Below are 23,994 nucleotides of genomic sequence, written 5' to 3'. Positions count from 1 at the left end.
GCAACCTTTCACCTTGACCACTGATGGAAGAATGAAGCACAACACGGTTTGGCCCTCCTTTTATACTGCCGCAAAACGCTGCCGGCACTCAAAACTCAGATAAGTAGCGCACCAAAAATGAGAGTATAAAAGGCAAAATTCGGCTATTACAAATTCAGTACGCCTCGAACTGTTGGCGATGACACACCTAGTGTATGCAAAAAAAACACAAAAAAAAAATTTTTTTTCCTATTTCAATGTCCACCAGTGTACGTGCAACCAAGATAGCCGAAAACATTGACGATGGATCCAACACAACGCCGGTAAAGTATGAAAACCTAAATGATTACGCTCTTCCTCCAATATTCTCTTCAATCACAGCAAAGAAACGCAGCGAAAAAAAACGTGCGAGAGAAACGAAGATCCGCCCTCAGATTAAAAGCCACAACGCACCAAGAACAGCTGTGCACAATACACACATAAATACAAATACATAGCGAACAGAGCGGATACAGGTACAAGCCACGCACGGCCGTGGCCCCACCCCCTTTTTTCGCAAACCGCCGTTTGTATATGACGTCATATTCACCAAACCTCTTGTTTTGCTGAAATCAAGAGGTTTTGAGGTGAATTTGTGGTGAAAATTGTTATATGGGTATTTTGAATTTCGAAAGTAAATTTATGTATTAATCAGTGAAAAGTGAAAAGCATTATAAATAGTGAGTGAGAACGAGAAAACGAGAAAATATCGAGACAAAGCATTCGAATTGTGTCAGCGTGAAGAGAAAAGGCTTTGTTTGAAATAGTTGCATTACTCATCGCTAGATGGCGCTGCTCGTACTAAGGAGAATATCGTGTTAACGGTTTTCTTGAATAATTGAAAAAATGCATTTTTCATGCTTATTTTCTTCTCAATAAAAAATGTGTGCATGCATCAGCGAGGAATGATGAAATATAAATAAAAAATATTTTTAAACAGTTTAACAACTATTGAATAACCACGCCTCACAAAAATAAATCTGCTAAAAAAATTGAAAAAAGGTTGAAAAAATCATTTTCAATTTATCACATTCTACAAAAAAAAACAGTAAACAATCTTCGTAAAAGTGTACACAAACTTGCCCACCTCCCCGACACTCTTTCACACACACACACTGTAACTCCATCCATCCCTTCGGTTGTACAATAGAATGTAGATTACTCGCCAGCGTGATCGGTGCGCGATCGGTGTAATTCGAATCACTTCTTCGGTTGCCGCGAGCCAGTGCGCACGTACCGTTTGCTCGGCTGATCGGACAGGCTGAACGGACAGAGCTGTGTTCCTTCCGCCCGGAGTGTGTCTGTTGAACAGTGATTACAGTGGTGCATTCTAGAACGGGAAGCTATTCCAACAAAGGCCCGCCCCAAAGTGATCCGCGCGGTGTCTTTACAGCGCATCCGGCGGGCGGTATCCGGTCACTGCAAAAGCCTCGCGCGAACTCCAGCTCCATCAATCGGCGTTCTCGTTCACGATCGCTCAGTGCAGAAATGTGCTGTGGAAAGTGCAACTTCTAGGCCGTGTGTCTTTTTTTTATTTCTCCGCCAGCGCCAAACAGTGCCGTAATTGTTCGATGTAATGAAACTTACCATGCAAAACGGGACCTTTATTCTTGCGATCCTGCTGGGCGGCTGTGCAATTGCCGCTGGCAAAACACAGCACGAGCTTGATAACGATGAACTGTGGGATCGCTTGCTGAAACGAAAACTACACGAAATCAAAACAAACGTCCATGGGGAGGAGGAGGAGGAGCGCCAGGGTGGGTACGCGCTAGAACCGGCGGCACTGCGCGGCGATCAGTCGCCGCTTCCGGACGACGGCGAAGCGGCTGACGGTGGTGGGCTAATCAGTGATATCAGCCATGACAGTGGACAGCTTATTGATAGTGCGATACTGGTACCGGATGAACGCGATCAGTTGCTCACGCTCGATGGAAGCGCCCCGCCAAAGGTCGATGGGTACCGGCCGCCCGACACCGTTCCCGATAGTGGCTGGGCCGAGGAGGCGGCCGATGACGAAGCGTCGCACGCACCGCTCGATCCAGACCTCGTCAACAGCAACGATGACGTAGGTGACGACGATGGCAGTGGCGACGCTAGGGATTCGCTCCCGCAGGCTGACGACCCAATGCTGTTTGATAAGGAGATAGTGAGCATTCTGCGCCGGCGGCCCGAGTCGCGTGAGATGATGGATCTGCTGGGGCTGGGGCTCGCGCCCAACGCGCCCAACGACACGGACCCGAACGATCCGGCCACGATCAAGGAGCAGCTCAGAAGCATGCTCACGCAGCCCATGGATCGAAGGAAGTACTATCAACCGCTTCCGGCCATCGCCGAGGAGGAAGACGACGAGCTGAACCGGAACCGCGTGGCAGCCCCCGCGTCTCTGCTGGCGGATGGGGGACGCATGCTGTCGAACGTCCTGCTGCCGGAACTGAACCGAACGTTGGCCACGCGGCGCGAGTCGCTGCTTCCGCCGAAGGAGGGGCAGCGCAGTTTGGTGATCGTGTTCGACGCGACCGGCTCCATGCTGGACGATCTGCAGCAGCTGCGGGATGCGGCCCGGCGCATCATCGCCGAAATTACGCAGCGCGACAGCAACCCGATCTACAACTACGTGTTCGTGCCGTTCCGCGATCCGCACGTGGGCCCCCGCCTGGTGACACGCAACGTGGACGAGCTGCTGAACGCGCTGGACAGTCTGCAGATCATTGGCGGTGGCGACTGTCCCGAGGCCGCCCTGGAGGCGATTGCCAGTGCGATCGAAGTCGCGATGCCCGACTCGTTCGTGTACGTGTTTACCGACGCGACGGCGAAAGACTTCCGGCTCGATCAGCGCGTGCTGCAGCTGGTGCAGAGGAAGCAAACGCCGATCACGTTCCTGCTGACCGGGTTTTGCGACGGGAAGGGGACGCCCGGCTACCAGGTGATGAACAGCATTGCGGCCGCCAGCAACGGGCAGGTGTTCGATCTGCGCAAGGACCAGATCGAGGAAGTGCTGCTCGCGATACGCACCACGATGGACGTCGACCACGTGCCGCTGCAGGCGATCGATTCGCCGAACGCGCGCGAGCACGCGATCGCCCTGAACGTGGACAGCACGCTGCGAGAGTTCAGTGTGAGTGTGGCGGGCGTGAAGCCGACGATCGAAATCCTCGACCCGCAGCAAGCGCCGTACGGTGGCACGCGGGACGTACTGAACCTCGACAACGTGCGGGTTGTGAACGTGGCCGACCCGGCACCGGGCCGGTGGAACATTAAGGCCGGCTCCGACTCGTCCCACTCGGTGCGACTGTCCGGGCTGAGCGAGGTGCAGTTTCGGTTTGGCTTTGCGCTGCTCGAACCGCAGGACACGGTCAGCCTGTCGCACCAGCCCGTCCTGAATCGGGCGAACTATCTCGCGATCGAACCGACCGATGCGCAGCTAATCTCGCGCCTTGCCTCCGTCACGATCGCGTCCCACAACGTGGGCGCTCCCGGTGGGGCCAAGTTTAACTTTACGCTTCCGCTGAAGCTGGTGCCCGGGACGGGAGCGCTCTACCGCACCGACGCGTTCGATGTGCCGCGGCAACAGTTCAAGCTGACGCTGAATGGGGAGAATGCGAACGGGCAAACGCTTCAGCGGCTGCTTTCCACGGCGATGCAAGCGATCGATCAGACACCGCCAGAAGTGAGCGTTGGGTTTGCGCAGGCGATGGACCTCCTGGAAGGCGACACGATTATGCTCGACTGTCGGATACAGTCGCCGTTCCCGGCGATGGCAGCATGGGTGCAGGGCGACAGCAAGCAGTTGGTGGAAAGGCAATTTGAGTAAGTGTGTACCTTTGAGCGGAAATGATTAAAGATCACCTAATTGGGGTGGTGTTTGCATGACACCTCGGGATGCGTGGTTTGGTAGTAGCCTTTAAACACTTCGCTTTGTCATGCCAACGGTCTCAAGATGAACATCATTTCTTGTATTGTATATTCATCTCTTATCAGGAAGCATTAAAATATTCCTCCCAGTATCTGCTGCGTTAGATCGTCGATCACTCTCAAAAATACTGTCCAAACTCTCAGACACTCCCAAACTGCAGCATTCTCCAATTGGATTCATAGCTTCAGAGAAGATCAGATTACTCAGATTAATCGAGATCATTTATCAGATGATCTACTGCGTGTGAGTTCTTTCCAATTTGATGCATGCTAGTAAGACCCGGTCTGGTGGTACAGTCGTCAACTTGTACGACATTACAACATGCCCATCATGGGCTCAAGTCCCGAATGGATCGGACCTTAGGACTGTGACTATCCTGCTACGGGGAATAAGACGCAGAAAGCCAAGCCAAGGTACAGGCGCAGGCCTTGACCGACTACGATTGTTGTTCCATAGAAGAAGAAGAAGAAGAAGTAGGAGGACCCATTCATAAATCATGGCAATGTGAAGACATTAGAAAAGATTGAACGGGGACGAATACATGCCTCAACTGTGCCATGGCTATTCTGAAGCTATTCTCTCCCACGGGACCTACCTGTTCGTCGTCTTCTCTATAGACTTTCGTATCCACCATTCTGATATTACCCATAACGATTCGCTGAGAATTTGTGTTTATTTCTATAGTAAATATGATCGCTTTGATTTCAACATCCCTTTGGTTCCACCTTCTGGATTTATCTGAATCTCACCTCTCTTAACCTCCCAGCTCTTTCTATTGAGCTACTAGGAGAATAACCAACTAATTTCCCTTACCATTGCAGACAGTCGAATATCCTGTCCCTGCTGCTATCGAACGTGTCCATCGCGGATGCTGGTAACTATACCTGCTACGCCAAAAACAACATCGGCGAGGACCGGAAAACGGTTGTGGTTCGAGGTGAGTACACACAGGTCTGTCGTAGAAGTGTTCGCCACTCAGCTCAGTCACTAATCCCGTGCTTAACGCCTATGTACAGTGACTTCACTGCAAAAGCCCACCATGCGTCTGCTTCCCAAGCACACGCTAGCCGTCGAAGGTGAACCCTTCATTGCGCTGCGATGCTTCCTGGAGCACCACCACACGGAAGGTGGGGCAAAACTACACTGGACGCACAACTGGAAGCCCCTGCCGATGGCAAGTGGACGATCGTATCTCGAGCTGACAGATATTGACAAACAGCACACCGGCAATTACACCTGCTATGCGGACATTAACGGGCAGCGAGTGTCCAGCGAGCCGAGCACAGTGGTGGTCGAGTATGCACCCCGAGTGGCCGTCCCGAGTGTGGCACTGCTGCGTGAGTACGGCACGGAAGTTGAGCTGGAATGTGCCGTCGATTCGATGCCTCTGCCGGACTACCAGTGGTACTACCAGACGCTGGATCAAACCGGTGAACCGCAGGTGTACGAATCGGCCATCTCCAACACAAACAGGACGATCCGGTTTCTTATGACTCCCGCGCAGGAGGGATTGTATGTATGCGAGGCCCGAAATAGTTACGGTTTTGCTAAGCAAACGTTTGTTCTGGAGGGTGCAGCGAATGGTAAGATGAAGGATTTACAAACTTTTTTGTAGAATTTTTAGTTCCAAATATTTCTCCTTAAACTAATGCTTGAATGCATTGCTCTCTAGCACCACCGGTCATCAAAAAACCCACAGAGTCGACGATCTACGTAGCGCCCGGTGCCACGATCACACTCGACTGCGTCTGCGAGCTGTGCCAGCCGCTGACGGACTACATCTGGACCAGCCAGCAGGGCACCTTCGAGAGCAGCCCGGAGGAAACGATCGACAACGTGCGGGTCGTGCTGGACAACGATCAGTCACGAAACGCCGTCCACTATCGGCTGACGATCGACGGCTTCCGGCCGCACAACGTGGCCAGCTATACGTGCATCTTTTCCAACCGCCACGGTGCCGAGGCAATGATCCTGCAGCTGCACATGATGGCACCACCGGTCGTGGACACAATGCTGCTCGATGAGCTCAAGATCGTGCCTGGCAGTCGGCATCACCGGGAACCGGGCAGTCGGATCCACTCGCTGAGCTGTGAGGTGGAGGGACTACCGGAGCCTACCGTGCAGTGGCTTCGCAATGGGGCACTGGTCACCGAAACGGCGCAGTTGCAGTTTGAAAACGATAACAAAACCATTCTCTTCCAGCAACCGTTCGGTGAGACGGTGCAGGGTAGCTACGAATGCATTGCAAGCAATCCGCTTGGCCGTGTGTCCTCCACTGTGGAGCTTTTGGTGGGAGCAGCACCTACTGCGTCATCATCCGCACAGAAGTTGGTAGCAAAAGTGGGCGAAACGGTGACACTGGATTGTACGATCGGTGGCATACCACAACCCAGTGTACGGTGGGAACCTGAGGGTAGCTTCAGTGAACATCCGGACCAAAGTCAGCAAACGCTACAAGTGACGTATGAAACTGCGGGCCTATACCGATGCACTGGAACGAATGAGTACGGTACGGCGGAGCAAACCTTCACGGTGGAGACGTACGGACCTCCAGAAGTGAAGGGTCCGCTGGATATATCGCTACAGTTCGGTGCCAACCAGAACGTACTGCTCGAATGCAACGGATGGGGCATTCCTGAAGTAAGCACCACAGTAGGCTTTGGTTTAAAGTCTGCGCAACATCACAGTTTACTCTCCTAATTTTATTGCTTTCAGCCAACGGTATACTGGAAATTTAACGACACACTGCTTGTGTCAGCTTCCAATTTGAAGGTGTCCGAGGAGGGACTTCAAATATCGAACATTTCCTACGCCCAAACAGGAGTCTACAGCTGTGTGCTGGAGAACGAGCATGGTGCGGTGCAAAAGATCCACTACGTAACCGTGCGAGGTAAGTTCGCGCTCGCGCACCTATCGCGTTGGCAGGGAGCTAAAGTAGGGCGTGCGGGGCACTGATAGCAACAACTTCTCGAGCGGAGACCCCACAAACCGACCGATCTCGGCGCTGGACTGTTTCGGACGTTCGGGCCATCCATCCGGTGGACGCCAGGCCGGTTTCTGGCGGCAGCAGCACTGCTGGTTGTACTGTTTCATCGACTCCTCGAACCGTTCTCGCGATACACGCTCCGCTTTGATGCGTTCACGGTCCCAAAGATCCTGCTGGTAGAACGTCGGCAGCTTCATGGTTTCGAGTGTATCTGATGGAACTTCCGACACACAAAGACAACCTGCGTGTTGTGTAGAGATCTTCACACGATTGCTATGATTGCTACGAGTGCTACCAATTCTTGCACCGTTCTCACCGAGACCAATGGTAACTTGGATTGTTTTCTTACCCTGTTCACAGATGCGCCAAAGGTAACTTCAACGCTACCGTCATACGTAACCCTGCTGCCGAATGAAACGACCCAGTTCGAGTGTTCCGGTACCGGCAGTCCACCTCCGACCGCCGTTTGGCTGTTCAACGGGACGGCCGTGTTGCACGAACCAACGCTTTACCTTGCGCACGGCAATGCTTCCACCGGCACGTTTACTTGCCAACTAGAAAGCTCCGAAGGCACGGATCGACACAGCATGTTCGTCAGTGTGCTACGTCCACCGCAACGAATCAGCGGGATGAATCACACCGACAGTCTAACCCCGCTCAAGGTACGCACCGACGAGCCGCTGGTACTGGTGTGTCCGTTCGAAAACTTCAACAGCCTCTTGTGGCAGCTGAACGAACGCGCCCTGGAGGAGCACTTTGATCTGACAGACGTGAGGCTGAAGGAGAACCTGCTCATCATCGATCGTATTCGTGCACGGCACCAGGGCACCTACACCTGCGTGGTGGCGAATCGGGCCGGCACCGAGCGACAGTCGTTTGTGGTGGGCGTCCTGACACCACCCACCATCCACCGGACGCATCCGGACGAGCTGAGCGATGAGTATGGTGGGGCGGTGGACGATTTGGACAGATCGTGGAATCCGGACGGACTTCCGCTCGGCAGTGCGGTGGAGGTGAATCTACTCTCCGGCGAAACGTTACAGCTGCTCTGTCAGGCAAGCGGTTCGCCCGAACCGTCCATCCACTGGAACCGGGGCAGTGCGGATACGACACAGCTAGTGTCGCAGACGGCCAACCTGACCATTCCGAACGTGGCGCTGCACCATAGCGATCTGTACACGTGCGTGGCAGAGAATGAGCTGGGAAAATCGACGCAGGTGTACCGGTTGGACGTGATGACTGCGCCCCTGTTCTACGACGAACGAGTCCAGTCGATCGAGGTGTACGTCGGCGAGGATCTGCAGCTAGATTGTGAGATGCAATCGAATCCATCCGCTTCCTACCAGTGGTTGAAAGAGGAGTACGTATGCTTGGGAGCTCCAAAGCACGATGTTTTATGTACGGGACTAAAACTAGAGTTGAGGGACACTTGACACGCAAGTTGAGTTTGGAGGGTTGGTTGCTAGAGCCGTTGGACTGGGCCTGGCGTACCTTGTCTTTAGGTCCTCCGACGACATTACGGTAGTCTTTCGACCTCGGGTTCCTTTAGAAATCCAGGTCTAAGGTCTGGAACAACCATGACATCAGGCAACATCACCAGATATCTCGGATCATTACGGTGCTCTGAGGGAATCGAATAGCAGAATTTTGGAGAAGATAGAACCGGATATGAAGAGTTCCAGACCAAGACCTCGGGTTCCTTTAGACATGCAGGTCTAAGGTCTGGAACAACCATGACATCAGGCAACATCACCAGGGATCTCGGATCATGACGGATGCAGCATCCGATGCTCTGCGGGGATCAAATAGAAGAATTTTGGAGAAGAGGGAACAACATCTGAAGAATTCCAGACTCAGAAGACGACCGAATTCAAGACATATCACTCATAATAGTTACCTTTTTCATCCTCTTTACCGATAGTATGGCCCTCGAGGAGTTCGACACGGTGCTGGAGTTCGTCAACATCCAACCCCAGGACACGGGAACGTACCACTGTGAGGTGGAAAACATTTTTGGCCAGAACAAGAAATCCTTCAAAGTGCTTGTCTATCGTGCGTATCCTCCCCTCATGCCCAGTCCCGAACAATCGTTTCACTCCATTTCTTCCACAGAACCTGCACAAATAACGCTGTTCGCGTCCAATCAATCGCTCCTCGCGGGCAGCAGCATCGAGCTGGACTGTGAAGCGATCGGCAATCCCATCCCCGTCCTGAGCATCATCCATCGGGGCGAGGTGCTCGCCTCGACCGCCGATCTCGACGCACCATCGATGGAGCTCGATCGACAGTATCGCGTGAAGAACAGTTTCTACAAAAGCCTCCAGCTGTACAGCTTCCACGCGGTACGCAGCGCACCGTTTGAAATTCGGTTCTCCCTACGCCAACCGAAGGCGACACTGCTCGACCGGGGCAAGTACCTGTGCCTGGCGCAGAATGCGATCGGGTTCGACGAGCGCGTTGCCCGGCTGGACGTGACCGTCCCACCGTACGTGCAGGTCGAGCGGCTGAAATCGCTCGACACGACCATTCGCCTGCTGGAAGGGCTGCCACTGTTTCTGTTCTGTCCGATCGAGGGTACACCGAAGCCGGCGATCGGCTGGTATCGCAACGGCAATCGGTTGAAGCATGGGGCCAGCACCCTGTTCCTGCCCGCCGTACAGCTGCGGGACGCCGGTTCGTACCTGTGCTACGGCGAGAACGCCGTCGGCAAGACGGAACTGCTGTTCGAGCTGGAAGTGCTGGTGCCGCCCTCGATCATCAACAGTGTGCTGTACGGGGAGAGCAACCTGTCCGCGGATCAGCCGGACCAGGAGGAACTGTCGCTGCTGGCGGGCGAGAACGTAACGCTAGACTGCACGAGCCTCGGCCATCCGGTGCCGGCGGTGCACTGGATGCAGGTGGACTATCTGGACGAGCGGGCCAACGTGATGCTGGCGACGCGCGAACCAATCGTCGAGCTGTACGACGTGCGTGCCACCGTGACGTACTCGTGCTTCGTGAACAATACGGCCGGTTCGGCCCAGAAGCTGTTCCATCTGGTGGTGCAGGCGGCACCGACGTGGAAGGCGGCCGGGTACGAGTACGAGCAGCGCGTCTCGCTGCACCACAGCTTGGATTTGACGTGTGAAACGAACGGTTCGCCGGAAGCGTCCGTCACTTGGGTGAAGGATGGCCAGCAGCTGGGTAAACATGACGAGGGTTTGTTCTTTGGGGTTAATGGGCAAACGTTGCGGCTGCTGGCCGCGAAGCTGACGGACGCCGGAACCTATCAGTGTGTGGCGAGCAATGCGCTCGGACAGATCAGCCGCGAGTTCCATGTGACGATCGATGGTAAGCTTTTCGAATCTTCCCTCCTTACTTCACTGGTAAATGGTAATGGCTTTATTCCCCCAGTTCCCGTAAGCTGGTCGCCCTGGGGAGCCTGGTCGGCGTGCAGCGCTACCTGTGGCAGCGGCACCCAGTTCCGGTCCCGCATCTGCCTGCTGGTGAACGGGTCGCCTGCCCACGGCGAACGGTTCAACTGTGTCGGCGAGAACGTGGAGCTGAAGGCGTGCGAACTGCTGCCCTGCCCGGTGAACGGTGGCTGGGGCGAGTGGACCGGCTGGAGCAACTGTTCGCTGTCCTGTGTGTCCGAGTTTAGTGGCGTCCGGTCGATACGCCATCGTAGCCGTGCATGCGACAAACCCGCACCCTCGCTCGGCGGCAAGCAGTGCGTCGGCGAAGCGTACGAAGAGGAACCGTGCCACGTCAAGTACTGCCCGATCGACGGTGGCTGGACGGCTTGGTCCAGCTGGACCGGCTGTAGCGAACCGTGCGGATTCGGGCGTAGCTTGCGCATGCGCAGCTGCTCCAATCCGGTCCCGCGCCACGGTGGGCTCCCGTGCGACGGGGCGGAAAGTGAGGTGAAAGCGTGCAAGGTGCAGGAATGCCACGTGGACGGTGGCTGGTCCGAATGGGAGCGCTGGTCGCCGTGCAACAAATCGTGCGGCAAGGGCATCAAGAAGCGCAGGCGGTACTGCAACAACCCGGAACCGAAGGCGGGCGGAAAGCCGTGCGTCGGCCAGAACGTTGAGATCGCCCAGTGCAGCACCAAGCAGTGCCGGAACGATGCGCTGCTGCGCACGAGGAATACGAAGAGAAAACTGACGCCCCTGCTGACGTACGATACGAACCGGGCGCCGCAACCGTACGGTGGTCAATCGAACGATTACGAGCCCGAGTACGAGTACGAGGACGAAGAGCTGCCGGAGCAGGACTTTAAGGTGGTGCCGAGCCTGCAGTTCGCCGAGGCGCGCCCGGTCGAGTACGTGGACCAGCCGGAGGAGCTGTCCGCCACGCTCAGCATCACGGTGTCGATGGTGAACTCGGTACGGCTGTCGAACGATACGACCGACTTTAAGCTCAACTTTGGCCAGCCGGCAACCAGCACCACCACCATCATCGACTGCACGGACGGGTTCGCGTACAACGCCACGCACGGTGGCTGCACCGATGTAGACGAGTGTCTCGAAGGGCTGTGCGGAGGCCAGGGCCAGCGCTGCCTGAACACGGTCGGCAGCTACGAGTGCGACTGCCACGCAGGCTACCGGGCGGTGCTGTACGAAACGGCGGACCAGCACGACGGTACCATCCTGCAGGACGTGCAGTGCGTCGACGTTAACGAGTGTCGCGAGGCGGTGCACGAATGTTCGCACTTTTGTCGCAACACGGTCGGCAGCTACGAATGCTACTGCCCCGAGCGGTATCTCCTGGCCAGCGATGGCAAAACGTGCACCATCAAGCGGAAGCGAAACGAACCGTCGGCCCGTGCGTTGGTGATGCCCCGCTGCCCGGATGGGTACCGGTGGGACGGAGACGCCGGTCGCTGCCAGGACGTGGACGAGTGCGCCCTGCAGGCGGACGAGTGTGGGGAAAGCTTCTCCTGCATCAACACGCGCGGTGGATTTATCTGCGTGCACACCGACTGTCCGCCCGAGTACGAGCTGGGCGGGGGCGAGGAGAGCTGCCTGCTCAACTGTACGCACCACGGGGGCGGTCGGACGGGCTGCCGGGATGGGGCCACCGTTGGGCAGACGATTTCGCATCTCATCATCACGCTCGATCGGCACAGCGCGCGACAGTCGCTGGCCGTCGTTTCGGTGCCGGTCGCCCACCAGGCGTACGGGTACGAGACGCGCTTCGCTTTGCGCGACCGCCGGTACGCGCATGTGTTCGCGCTGGAAACGATGCGCAAAACGACGGGCGCGGTGCGGCTGTACGCGAACGGGAAGCTGAAGCGTGGCACACTGTACAAGCTGAACCTGGTGGCCAGAACGACCCGGTGGCGACGGTTAGAGTTTGTGCATCATTTTGTTGTGTACGTGTACTGGTTTGATTGAGGGCGGCACCACACAGCGCAACAGAGCATTAATTTAAACTCATTATCATTTCTGTGTTTATTTTGCAAGAAACACCTAATAGTTTAGCATTGTAGAGGTAGAACACTTCCGAAAAGAGGGTTAGAAAAGTGGTAAAAAGCGGAAAAATCCAAGGTGTATTGCAGAGACCACACCTTGCCTTTTTAATACACGTAACGAACCGTATGTCTAAATAACGCAACTAATAAGAAAAAAGTGGCAACAATCACAGTTTTAGCATATGAAATGTATTTTAGGATCCGTTTCCGTTTCACAGTGCAAATCAACTGGATAATAAAACTGGTCAGACTACACTAACCCCTTACATTTCGGACCAACGGACCAATTTCTTGCCTGCGCTCCTCTCCTCCTCCTCTGTCTCACACACGCACTCATTGTCTTTTTTGTTTTGCTACCAGCTTTGACTTTGCAATAGAAAATATAAATAGATATATATTTATCCCATCGACGAGTTTAGGATAGAGTTGTGTACAATGTAGAACTGTGTGTGTGTGTGTGTCGATGCTGTTACCGTCAGTTCGTATGCACTTCATCCCATCGAATCGATTAATGATATACTTTCTGCCCCTTTTGCCGCCCACTTTGCCAAAGTGGACCGTTGCACCGTGGCAGCACTTACACGCGGTATCGAGGTTGGAGATAACGGGAGAGGAGTACAGTGAGGATCTTACCCCCTCCCACAATTCTCCGTGGCCCCCGATGGGTATGGTTCTACTAGTTTCGTTTGGTTTTGTTGCTCCCTGTCGAGTCTTCTTTGGTTTGAGATCGACGGCGTCCTCTTTAGGCCAGAAGAACAACGGAATAGCACACTGTCGTCAATGTAGTATCGTTTGTCGCGAAACGAGAAATCTTTCGGGACACACCTGCTCATCCCGGAGTGTGTATGTATGTTTGTGTCTGTGTCTGTGTGTGTGTGTCTGTGTGTGTGTCTGTACGGTCACGTTTTGCTAGACAGAGCCGCGTGGAAGCACTGGTACGTAAGTTCCTAACCTAGTTCCCATCCCCGACTGACGGTCCACGGAAAGGCAGGACCTGCAGGATGGTGCAGTAGAGTACACTGCTGTGGTTTCAGTTAGAGCTGTTGTTGCTGTCGCTTAGACGCTACATTAGTTGCTTTAGAAAAGTTGGTTTGTTTGTAGGGTTTTCTGTTTTGTACAAAAAAAAAAACACGCACACACGTTTAGCCTATGTACAGGAACAGCCAAGCCCCGGCTTATAACTGGCTGGCGGATGATCGCGTACCAGCAAACTCAGTGCAATAGTAGTGGCCATGAGCGATTGTGTAGCCACAGTAACTTATAACATGTGTTTCTCCCTCTCTCTCTCCCTCTCTCTAGATTAGTCGTTTAGTTAGTCTGCCTACCGGCCCTCGAATATGGTTAGAAAGGCAAGGATGATGCTAGGATGATTTAGTGCTTCGCTCAGTATAGTTTTGTATGTTTGACTAAAAAAAGCGTATCAGAGTTATCAAGCTATATTATCAACGCTACTGCTGCGCGCACCACTTTGGTAGTTTAACGCAAAGGAGGGACTGGGGGGACCTGTTTTGTAGGATAGACCTGTCTTAAATAGACCGCCCGGGCCCGTCCCTGCGCCGTCACGTGCGTGCCTATTTCCCTTCGCAACACGCCCATAATTTGATCCTGGGTTTTAGTTTCTTGTTACATTGTTTGATTTTTTGTAAGCGTAGTTAATGTATAATCTCCATTTTGCACTAATATCGCTCCAACGTTTGTTCTATAGTCGTTTCGAACGAAATCGAAAGCTAGATCAAATTTGCCTAAAACTGAACTGAACGAACCTTTTCTAAGAATGCAGTACGAAAAACAATGATCGTCTTTTGCAGATTACAGACCATTAAAAACAAAACAGTAAAGCGCTGTTTCTAAACGGTAAAATTGTAAAAGTAAAAAGTTCACCGAAGTAAAGGTAGCAGAATTAAAACCGAAACCTACAGACTGCTAGTATTTGTATCCCTATGACAAGAGTTTTCCAACGTCTTCGTTCCTTTATCTCTCTCTCTCTTTGTCTCTCTGTGTCCCTCTAAAACAGTGTTCAGTGGGATATAAAATAGTTTAAACTAACACCATTAAAACTAGACTCAACATAGTCGCATTACTACGGTCGGGAGTCGTACTTTCACGCGGAACCAAAAAAAACAACACCGAGTTTTTTCCTTTTTTGGTTACATTACGCATTAACGCAAGATGTACGAAGAGAAAATGTTACCACCACTATGAAAAATCCGGACACTCCCGTGTGTGTGTGTGTTAAAACTGAATACAACGCAAATAAGTTCACATCCCGTTCACGGCGGCTTCAGCGTGCTTCACGGTTAGCGCTGCATACAGCTCACTCTCCCACACACACACACTCAACTCGCAGCTGTCGCAGCCTACTTCAGATCCATCTCTTCGCTGCTTTCTTCTGCACTTTCGTTATTACTGTCCGATTGGTCCGTCTGTTTGTTCTTTGTGTCGCGCGCTTTTTCGGGTGCGGAGGATGACGACGACGGCTTCACCGGCGCCGGTAGTTCGCCACCATTGCTGGGTGCGTCGTCCCGCGCCGCCCCATCACTCCCATTCTCACTGGCACCGGGCGGCTCCACTACCAGCGCAGGCGTGTGCACATCCTCCGACCGTTCACTTTCGCTGCCGGACGAATCATCCTCCAGCCGGCCATTGCCTGGCTTTCCCCGCCGGGGGCTCGTCCCTTCCTCCGACGCTAGCGTGGCCGAGCTGTGGCTTCTGGGCGTGTCCTGCTGGTGCTCCGGATCCTCCTCCCCTACCGGCCCTTCGTGCGATCGGTTCGAATGGCTGCGGCGCTTCCTCCGCTGCTCCTGTCGCTTAGAGACCGCTTCCTTGCACCGATTGACCAGCTCCTCGTATGGCTGGCCGTGCAGAAAGCACACCACAATCACCGTCATGTTGTCGCCCCCGATGCCGCCCATCTGGCAGTCGGGCGCCAGGCAGCGCATCATCAGATTCTCGCAGATCTGCTGCGGATAGATGCCTTGAGCAATTTCCTCCTGCACGAACTCGAGCACCGCCTGGCTGGACAGCACGTCCCAGATGCCGTCGCAAGCAATCACCAGAAAGTCCCAGCCCTCCGACACCTCCCGCTCCTCCACGTCCGGGTACGCGGTCACCATCTGCTCCTTCGCCTCGATCTGCTTGTTGCGCTTCAGCCCAAAGTCGCCGAGCGCACGCGACAGGGCCAGGTAGCCATTGACCCGGTTGTACTCTACGTATCCGCCCGCGCTGCTTATCCGCTCCCGCTCCTTTTCGTTCGTCGGTTTGTGGTCGAACGACAGCACATCCAGCCGCCCGTCGACGCAGGCGATCGCACGCGAATCGCCCGCATTTGCGCAGTACAGCCGGTTGTCCTTGATCAGCACGACCACCGCCGTCGAGCCGGACATCTGTTCGCGCAGCGCTTCGTTGTTCAGCATCGCTTCGTCCAGGTCGAGAAATCCCTGCTGCAGCGCATGCTTCACGTCGTTCCCGTACTCTGGCCGGCGGGTTACGTACTTGTGCAGATGCTTGCCCGCGTACTCGGCCACCTTGGCGCCCCCGTGCCCGTCGTACACGGCAAAGAAGGACGTCCCGGGATCGTCGGGCAGGGAGAGTATGTGCGTGTGCGAGTCCTCCATGTGCATCCGCCAGCCCTGCATGCAGCTCGAGCCGACCTTGTAGTAGTCGTTCTGGCAAAATGCCGACTGCTTGGAGGTTTCCGGCTCCGACAGTGACTGTCCCATGTTGGTACTGTGGGGGGTGTTTGTGTGGTTGTCAAACTTGAGTTAAATATTCCTTTTCAACGCCTGAAACAAACATTGGAAAACAAAATGTTGCGTTAGTTAAGTGTTGTAATTTTATTTTCTTTGCAGCAAACTGTGGACAAGTGGAGTGAAATCGCAAATTGGTACTGTTCCCGGAGGAATAGCTGCACGAAAACCGCCACTTTTAGATACTTTTTTTCCACAATCAAACAAAGAATCCGATCGAAGTAAATGAATCGATAAGCACACCGTTACGCAGATAAACGTAATCTATTCGTGTGACTAAGCGAGATAAAGGAAGCGAACGGCCAGGCGTGCTAATCGTTTGTCGCATGAGCGGCCACTTCTTCCACTGTCTTGATGCAAGTTTTTGCATACTCGTCTTATTAGCTTAATTAGCTCACGCAATTACTGCTCAATGATGTCGCTCGGTTTGGTTGATAATATAGCACAACAGCAAGTGCAAACATACTCCCGTGCCTGTGCAAAACACAAAACAATCTGCTGTTTTACGTCCTGTTTAAAGCCATCATTAATGTTGTAACACGCAAACAACACACACACACACCTTTCCCTCTTGCTATAAGCGCATACAAAACAACCCACCGTTCGCGGCAATACGCAACGCATCATCGGCTTCGATCGGAAAATTGTCGCCGGCTGCCATTGCCAAACATTGGCGTGATTGGTATTATTCTTCCTATTTTTTCTTTTTTGGTTTGGCTTGCAACTAAAAATACTCACCCAAAAAGCTCTCCTATACTCTTGTGCACAATTTGTACACGGGGTCAACCGATGGCGACAACGGCGTACGGGGAAAACCGCCACAGAAAGCTGCGTGGCTGCAAGTTTCTTTGTCAGACTGAAGGCTTTGGACAGGTAGACGACGACGACAGATAATCAATCATCAACGTATGTGAGTTCGTTGCATTCCAAATCAGAGATATGATCCTGCTTCAAGGGTTGTTTTTTTTTCTCTCTCTCTTGTCTGGGTTGTGCTAATGTAAACACGTGATGCACGTACGATTATGTCCGCCGATGATGAAGATTGACCGTGACGATGTCGATGGTAGTAGTACAAACTAGAGTTGTTGCCGATGATGTAGTGCACTGCAGTTGTGTTGGGTTAAGCTACCCCTTCGTTAAGATTCTGTTTGAAAAGGAAAGAAAGAAAAAGCAAGATGAGTACCATCAATAACATGTTAAAACAACAGTGCAATATTGCTAATGAATGTTAACAAATCGGTCCACTTTTTCGTAACCGGTGTTGGTGATTGTTTATTTTTTGTTTCTTGTTTTTGTGTTTGTAACGCTAACGCTACTGTTTTCTTGTGTTCCTTGAGGGTATCAACAGAGCACTTTCCCCCCATTGAGCCAGCGGGTTCGCCGGATCGTTCGTTTAATGGCAACGATAATTCAATCCTCAATCAAACCACTGCAACAACCTGCGATTGGCACGACTGAACGAAGAACTGATAACGCCAACCGACCAACACAAACACACTCCTCACGGCGGTGTTACGAAGATGCTATTTCGGTGCTCTGGGCATGAGCGATTGCTGCGGTCTATCGCACACAGGCCTGCTGCGATTACAAATAAACATACACGCAAAGCGCATCAGCATGCCAATGACCACCACCACTGCTAGCGGGCAGCTAATCGCAACAATTTAATGGGAAAATATTGCGTGAAAGTTTTCACAGAAACGAAACCATCGGGACACAGGTGATAAAAGTACGGGACTATCCACATCCACAACTCTTATCAGCAGCGAGTCCCACGAAGTTGCGGTGAATCAACAGGAAACCTGCAAAGTTCGACCTTTTCACAGCAACCGTACTTACACATACACACGCACACACATACGACAGCGTTTCCACTCGCACAATAATCCTTTTTTTCGATTGATTATCACGCCTGTTATCTTGGCAGACTGTTGGCCGATTCTGTAAGGGTTGTTTTTGTTATGTAGTGCTGCAAACCGAGAGACCTTTTTCCGACATTACTTGCCTTCGTAGATCGTTGAGGGAAGTGTTTTTTTTTCACTCTGTTTACCAAATCGCTTGCAAGAGAGGTACTGTCATTTCGCCCAGTTTGACAAATGGCGTCTTGGAAATACAAGCAATCCGAATTGCAGGGATTTCAAAATCAGAAGAAAATAAAGAAAAAACATTTTACGCATCATCAAATAGATTCTAATTAAAAAGCCTTTTTTCGTTACCTCTGCAATATTAAAAGTGAGAAAATCGAACAAAGAATTCAAATTAAATAATCTTGCAGTTCTGCAAACTGTTCCACATGCTTCCGGAGCGGATAGCTTTCACTCACTTTGCACACACGCACGATGGAGCTGTCCGCTCTCGACGCAGGTGACCATCACTACACAGCTTGTCAGAAAATTTTCACGTTTGGGAAGAGTCCGGAATCCACAAAAATACTTATTTTCTGCTGTTAATCTTCCATGTAAGTACTCTAACCCTGCTGCATAGTGTTAACTATAACCCTTTTCATGCGATGGTAGTAAAGTTTTCCCTCCCCAATCGTTGCCTTTCGCAGAAAGTCGGTACGAAAGAGCGCGTCCTAGCGACGCGGTTTCGTTCGACCGTAATGGCCGGCGGCTCAGGTACGAAGGTGGTGCAAATCACCAACATTGCCCCGCAGGCCACCAAGGATCAGATGCAAACGTTCCTCGGGACGGTGGGGAAAATTGACGAGATTCGCCTCTACCCGACCATACGGGATGTGTCCTGCCCGGTGGTGTCGCGCATCTGCTACGTGAAGTACTTCGAGAGCAGCTGCGTAGCGGTCGCCCAGCACCTAACCAACACGGTGTTCATCGATCGGGCCGTCATCGTGATTCCGGTCGCGAACGGCGTCATTCCCGACGAGTACAAGGCGCTCGAGATGGCCGCCAACGGGACGCTCGTGCCGGGGCTGCACAGCTTCAACGTGCCGTCCAAGCTGCCGCCGGAGGTGGTGAACCGCATCGACGGCATGATACCGAACCAGGTGGTAAAGACGATCGACCCGAAGCTGGAAGAGAACGGACTGCCCGAGTATCCGCCGCTGCCAGTGAACTTCGACGCGAAAAAGATCGAGGAAACGCGCCGCACCATACTCATTCTGGACGTGCGCTCGGACTGGCGGCTGGAGGAGCTGATGGACCACTTCAAGCCGGCGGGCGAGATCAAGTACGCCCGGTACGCGGAGAACGAGCGCAGCAAGCTGGCGCTGCTCGAGTTTTGCGACCAGCGCAACATCATCAACGCGCTCAAGATGCACGGCACCGAGTTCCGGGGCTACCGGCTGAATGTGCACCATTCGACGCAGCCGATCGTGAAGCCGGAGGCGAAGAGCAACGAGGCGGCCCAGAAGGAAATCGAGGAAGCGATGACGATCGTGAAGGAGGCCCATCACCAGATATCGAGCATGGACCCGGTGGTCGCCATATACCCGAAGGACAAGAGTGCCAGCCGGCGCCGGTCCCGTTCGCGGTCCCGCTCGAAGGAACGCCGCACCCGGTCCCGTTCGCGCAAACGCTCCAAGTCGCGCAGCAAACGGTCCCGGTCGCGGAAGCGCTCCCGCAGCCGCTCGAAGCGTTCCCGCTCCCGGCGGTCCCCGTCGCGGAGCAAGCGCTCGCGCTCGAAGTCGAAACGTTCGCCCTCGCGCAGCAAGCGATCGCGGTCGCGCTCGAAGCGTTCGCGCTCCCGGGACCGCCGCAAACGTTCCCGCTCCCGCCGCCGCAGCCGCACGCGTTCGCGCGAGCGTACGTCGCGCATTCGTCGGTCGCGTTCGCGCTCGAAGAAGCGGTCCCGTTCGCGTGAGCGTCGCGATCGTAGCCGCGACCGCAAGAAGTCCCATCGCAACAAGGAGGAACGGCGCCGCCGCTCGCGTTCCCGTTCGGCGAGCGCCAAGCGTTCGACGTCCCGGAGTCGGGCAAGTCGTACCAAGGAGGTGGTCACGAAATCATCGTCCAAGCGTCGCAGCCGCACCCCGTCGGACAAGAGGTTGAAAAAGATCCTGGAAGAAACGGTCAGCCGCGATTACGACGCGGAGGAGCGCATGGATGCAGGTGGAAGCGTGGTCGGTGTGGAGGATGATGCGGGCAGCACCGGCAAGCAGTCGGTCTCGTCGCCAACCCAAGCTTCCGGTACAGGCGGCGGAGGCGGTGATGGTGGCGGTGGTTCCAGCTCCTCCTCGTCGTCGTCTTCTTCCGGTGGCGCAGTCGCGGCACCGGTCGCTCCAACGACACCGCGGGAGAAAACCGCCAGCCCGACAACGGAGAAATCCGACAACATGGACATTTCCAACTCTCCGTAATGGGACACGGTTCATTTAGGTGCAGGGACGGGCATCCACGGTACGCCAAGAATATGCGAGAGCTGGATGTACGTTGTCGTGCCGAGGGCAATTTACATTTACGTTTTTTATATTTTTTAAAACCATCCAACAATGATACACTGCTCCAGCAACGCGCGAGAACACTTTCGATCGGTGTTGCGTATTCTATCCTTTCTCTTACTACTTTCCTTTCCTATGACTGTGTCCGCCGACATATTGTGCATTGTGTTTGTCCAGGATTAGTTTATTGTATTAGTACCGATGTACCGCAGCTTTCGTGAGGTGACATCATACGTACGATTTGTCAAATATTTTCAAATAAATCTCTCTTGAGTCTAATGATCCTAACATAAGAGCGTGTCGCTGCGTTCACTTGATGACAAATGAAAGAAAAATAAAAAAACGCTTACATTAAGGTACATTCCCAGTCTCTAAAGAAAAAAAGCATAAGGTATAAATATGTGATAATGGCATCTTAATGTTCCTATTTTTTTTAAATGTGTTTGTGTATTTTTATACTTTGACCAAATTGGCCTCATTCGCCTCTTATAATGTTCCTATGCTATGTTCATCCCTTCATTCCTCACAGGAGATAAAACCATTGAACCTCGGATGTGCCCTGTTGCCAGATTTGCTTTATTTTTGTTATTCTCGTGTTTCTTCCTTTTCTACCCGATGCAGTGCGTTCTCTATCACACACGTTGGGATACGCACACACACACACACCAACACTACGGTGATGGGCAACCCTTTGTGGTTGCATAGGGGATTGTTGATGTTTTGTTTCCACCTTGCAGCTGATGGTTGTTGGATGCATTACGGGATCAAAAAATTCATTGCATTTACCGACTATTTTATGTTTCTACATGGCATGTCTTTCTTTTCCTAATATTTGTTTTATTTTAACTGTATTTGGTCGCTTTTATCAGTTCATAGCTTGCAAAATACTTTAAATTTCTGAAAACTAAAACATATGAGCGATCTAGCGAAAATATTGCTTGCTTGAAATGTTATTTAGGTCAAAGGAACCTATTCATAATGTGCGCTATTTCGCATTAGTAGGGGCACACGGTCGCATTACGCTTGGATTGATAACATTTGGAGGAACAGTTGGACAGTAAAATGGCTCTTCTTCTGTGTGTCTGGGTTGGGCAACTCTCGCTGGTTGGGCATTGGAAGAAACATCGAGAGATTAAAATTACTCTATTCCATGCAAACAGAACCGGAACACGATACGACGAAAAACGGGTTTGTGTGGAATCAGCATTACCATCGCAGCATGCCCAGCATACTCGATACGAACCCTCATCGTCACTTACTCACACACGCTCGCATATGCTATGGATAGGGCAGCGTGATGGCAAGAGAAAGAAGGAGAGAAATAGAGAGAGATATAGTCCTCTGTGTTGTGTTCTTCATCAGCTGATGCAATGACGTGGCACTTGCCAAATACCTTTCATCCCCTTGAAGAATCATCCCTTAAAGTTCACAAATTTGCCTGTATAGGTCAAACGACCAACTTTGGGTGTGTATGTTTTCGTTTTAATGATTCATATTAATTTGTACATCATCAGCATGATGACGTCGTTCATAAAAAGAAAGCAAAAAAGAAGAAGAAGAAGAAGAAGAAGAAGAGGAAGTAAACAAAGCCCCATCAACATCACCGTAAAACATTGATACGCAATACCCCTCCCGCCCGCCAGCCAACCATCCCTTCCGATGTTCACACTTACCCACACACAGATACACACGCACACTGCTTTTCACTGCCTGCATGCTGCTCTGCGCACGGGCAAATCCAAGCACCCTCAAGCACAAGCGGATTGTTTTCGTTTCATCTCTTTTCTTCTGCGCGCAGACCGGAGCGAGAGGGCAGGAAAACAAAGAGCAAACAGGCTCGTTCACCCTCCAATGTATCATCATGAGCAGCAGCACCACCACCACCACCACCACCAGCATCGAATACGCATGCAGCGCAGTACGGCAGGGATGGTGTGGTTTCTTTTTTGAAGCTGGGAACAAATTTATGCCACGAAGCGAGGGAAGTTGGTATTTTCGGATGAAATACCAAGCTTGAAATCGGCTTGTTTTCACACACCCCACACACAGGAGCGTGTCAAGGCCAGATGGTTGGTTTCGACAAAACTTTACACGACCGTTGGAGCTGCTTAGGATAGTGATGATAAGGTAAAAACATATATATATATATAGCATCTTTTGTCATCGCATCAATGGTGTTGGTATGAGACGCATGAGACGCAAGCTTTCTGATAAAAAGGCCCAAAAACCTGCCACACTGTCCAATGTTTTTCTTTGATTTCAAAATCAATCCAGTTTCATTGTTTGCTCGCTTAAAATGGCCAATGTCGGAGACACATCATCAGCAGCCTTGATTCTCAACCCCCGAAAACACACCTACAGCTACACACCGCATACACACAGCCTACTGCGGACTCAGGATATAGAGGTGGGCCCGTGCCTGTGTGAGTGTGTGTGTATATGTGGCCCGTGTAGCTGTGCGTGTGTAGGTAGTGGTGCTTTGTTGTTATGCGATTGTACACTTTAATTGCGTTCCAGTTGATCGAGCTCGGGCAAACTGGTACAGCGAGCGAGGTGGTGGTTTGTTCTGGAACATCCATAAAACAGAAAAACTCTCACCAAAGAAAAACACATTTTAAAAGTCATTAGAACCATTCTGCCGTTTACCAACGCTTGATTAGAGCGAGAGAGAGAGAGAGAGAAAGTAGGGGATTTTAATAGCATCAAAATAATACAGCTGTGTTTGCAAACGATCACTTGCAAACATGCCAAGAATGCCGATCATCTGTTTTATAATGTTCACTGTTTACCAGTCAACGCGTGAGACGCTTATCGTTAGGGCCAGGGAATTACATAATATTGATTTGAAACTGTCCAATGCATTGGTGTGACCGAAGAAACGGATGACAAACACCAGACCCAAACCCTCATGCATCACGTCATGTTGTGAATATGAAAACAAAGAAAAACCACGAGAGCAGAAGAGTTGGTCGAGAAGAGGAAGCGGAAAGGGAGGGGAGGAGGCAATAAAAATAAATAGCTAAAATGGCTGGCCGACTGCGCTGGGCACAAGAATCTCAACCCAGCCGACGCCGGATGAACGTTTGAAGCGATAGAAACTGCTCGATCAGTGTTGGGGTTCATTCAATTCAGTATAAAATGAGCATTCAAACGAGAGATCGAAGGGGAATGAAGTTGATTTTTATAAAATAAAAATCAAATTATCTGACAAAAATATGCAACATGATTCGCAAAGTTTGTCAGTTTTCACTGACTTTTTTTTCTGAGGACTAAAATGGGAGTATATTATTTGTAGTAGAGAATTTGTTCATGAGTAAAAAAATATGTAAAAATGCCTCCATGGCCTGACAAATAGACTTACTGAGCATGTGCTTCCATTTGATAACACGGGCAAATAAAGATTAAAAAAAAAATACAAGCAGTTCCCGAGATTTTGATCGAAAGCTAAAAACCAGTTAAAAAGGTTTAAAATTGTTATAT

General features: G+C 52.0%; 3 protein-coding genes across 9 annotated transcripts; 2 read left to right on the top strand and 1 right to left on the bottom strand.

The window, feature by feature from the left end:
- Positions 1–1,186: 1,186 nt before the first annotated feature.
- Positions 1,187–12,638, top strand: LOC120949118 (hemicentin-1-like). The gene is made up of 9 exons (XM_040366143.2): positions 1,187–3,825; positions 4,753–4,868; positions 4,948–5,514; positions 5,604–6,571; positions 6,647–6,821; positions 7,278–8,277; positions 8,839–8,969; positions 9,030–10,247; positions 10,311–12,638. The coding sequence occupies exons 1-9, from the start codon at positions 1,595–1,597 to the stop codon at positions 12,293–12,295; spliced, it is 8,391 nt and encodes a 2,796-aa protein (XP_040222077.2). The 5' UTR covers positions 1,187–1,594; the 3' UTR covers positions 12,296–12,638.
- On the bottom strand, positions 12,540–18,117 carry LOC120949119 (probable protein phosphatase 2C T23F11.1). Of its 7 annotated transcripts, none has more exons than XM_040366147.2 (3): positions 17,958–18,117; positions 16,857–17,262; positions 12,540–16,154 (listed from the first exon to the last, which is right to left on the bottom strand). In XM_040366147.2, the coding sequence occupies exon 3, from the start codon at positions 16,089–16,091 to the stop codon at positions 14,730–14,732; it is 1,362 nt and encodes a 453-aa protein (XP_040222081.2). In that variant the 5' UTR covers positions 16,092–16,154; positions 16,857–17,262; positions 17,958–18,117; the 3' UTR covers positions 12,540–14,729. The 7 variants fall into 7 exon arrangements, with proteins under 7 accessions (XP_040222081.2, XP_040222086.2, XP_049461226.1 ...); XM_040366152.2 differs by lacking the exon at positions 17,958–18,117 and adding an exon at positions 17,835–17,945; XM_049605269.1 differs by lacking the exon at positions 17,958–18,117 and adding an exon at positions 17,719–17,825.
- A 323-nt stretch (positions 18,118–18,440) lies between these two features.
- On the top strand, positions 18,441–20,807 carry LOC125906469 (probable splicing factor, arginine/serine-rich 7). Its single transcript, XM_049605264.1, has 2 exons — positions 18,441–18,576; positions 18,670–20,807. Exon 2 carries the CDS (start codon positions 18,721–18,723, stop codon positions 20,431–20,433), a length of 1,713 nt encoding a protein of 570 aa, XP_049461221.1. The 5' UTR covers positions 18,441–18,576; positions 18,670–18,720; the 3' UTR covers positions 20,434–20,807.
- The last annotated feature ends 3,187 nt before the right edge of the window (positions 20,808–23,994 follow it).

Source organism: Anopheles coluzzii, chromosome 2 (genome assembly GCF_943734685.1).
Source record: "Anopheles coluzzii chromosome 2, AcolN3, whole genome shotgun sequence".
Lineage (NCBI taxonomy): Eukaryota > Metazoa > Arthropoda > Insecta > Diptera > Culicidae > Anopheles > Anopheles coluzzii.
Note: the sequence above shows the minus strand (reverse complement) of the source record. Positions and strands in the feature narration are given on the sequence as shown.

Coding starts and splice junctions, on each gene's coding strand:
- LOC120949118 (XM_040366143.2), top strand. CDS start 1,595: ATGAAACTTACCATGCAAAACGGGACCTTTATTCTTGCGATCCTGCTG. Junction 5,515..5,603: donor TCTGGAGGGTGCAGCGAATG/GTAAGATGAAGG, acceptor ATTGCTCTCTAG/CACCACCGGTCATCAAAAAA. Junction 6,822..7,277: donor CCACTACGTAACCGTGCGAG/GTAAGTTCGCGC, acceptor CCCTGTTCACAG/ATGCGCCAAAGGTAACTTCA.
- LOC120949119 (XM_040366147.2), bottom strand. CDS start 16,091: ATGGGACAGTCACTGTCGGAGCCGGAAACCTCCAAGCAGTCGGCATTT.
- LOC125906469 (XM_049605264.1), top strand. CDS start 18,721: ATGGCCGGCGGCTCAGGTACGAAGGTGGTGCAAATCACCAACATTGCC.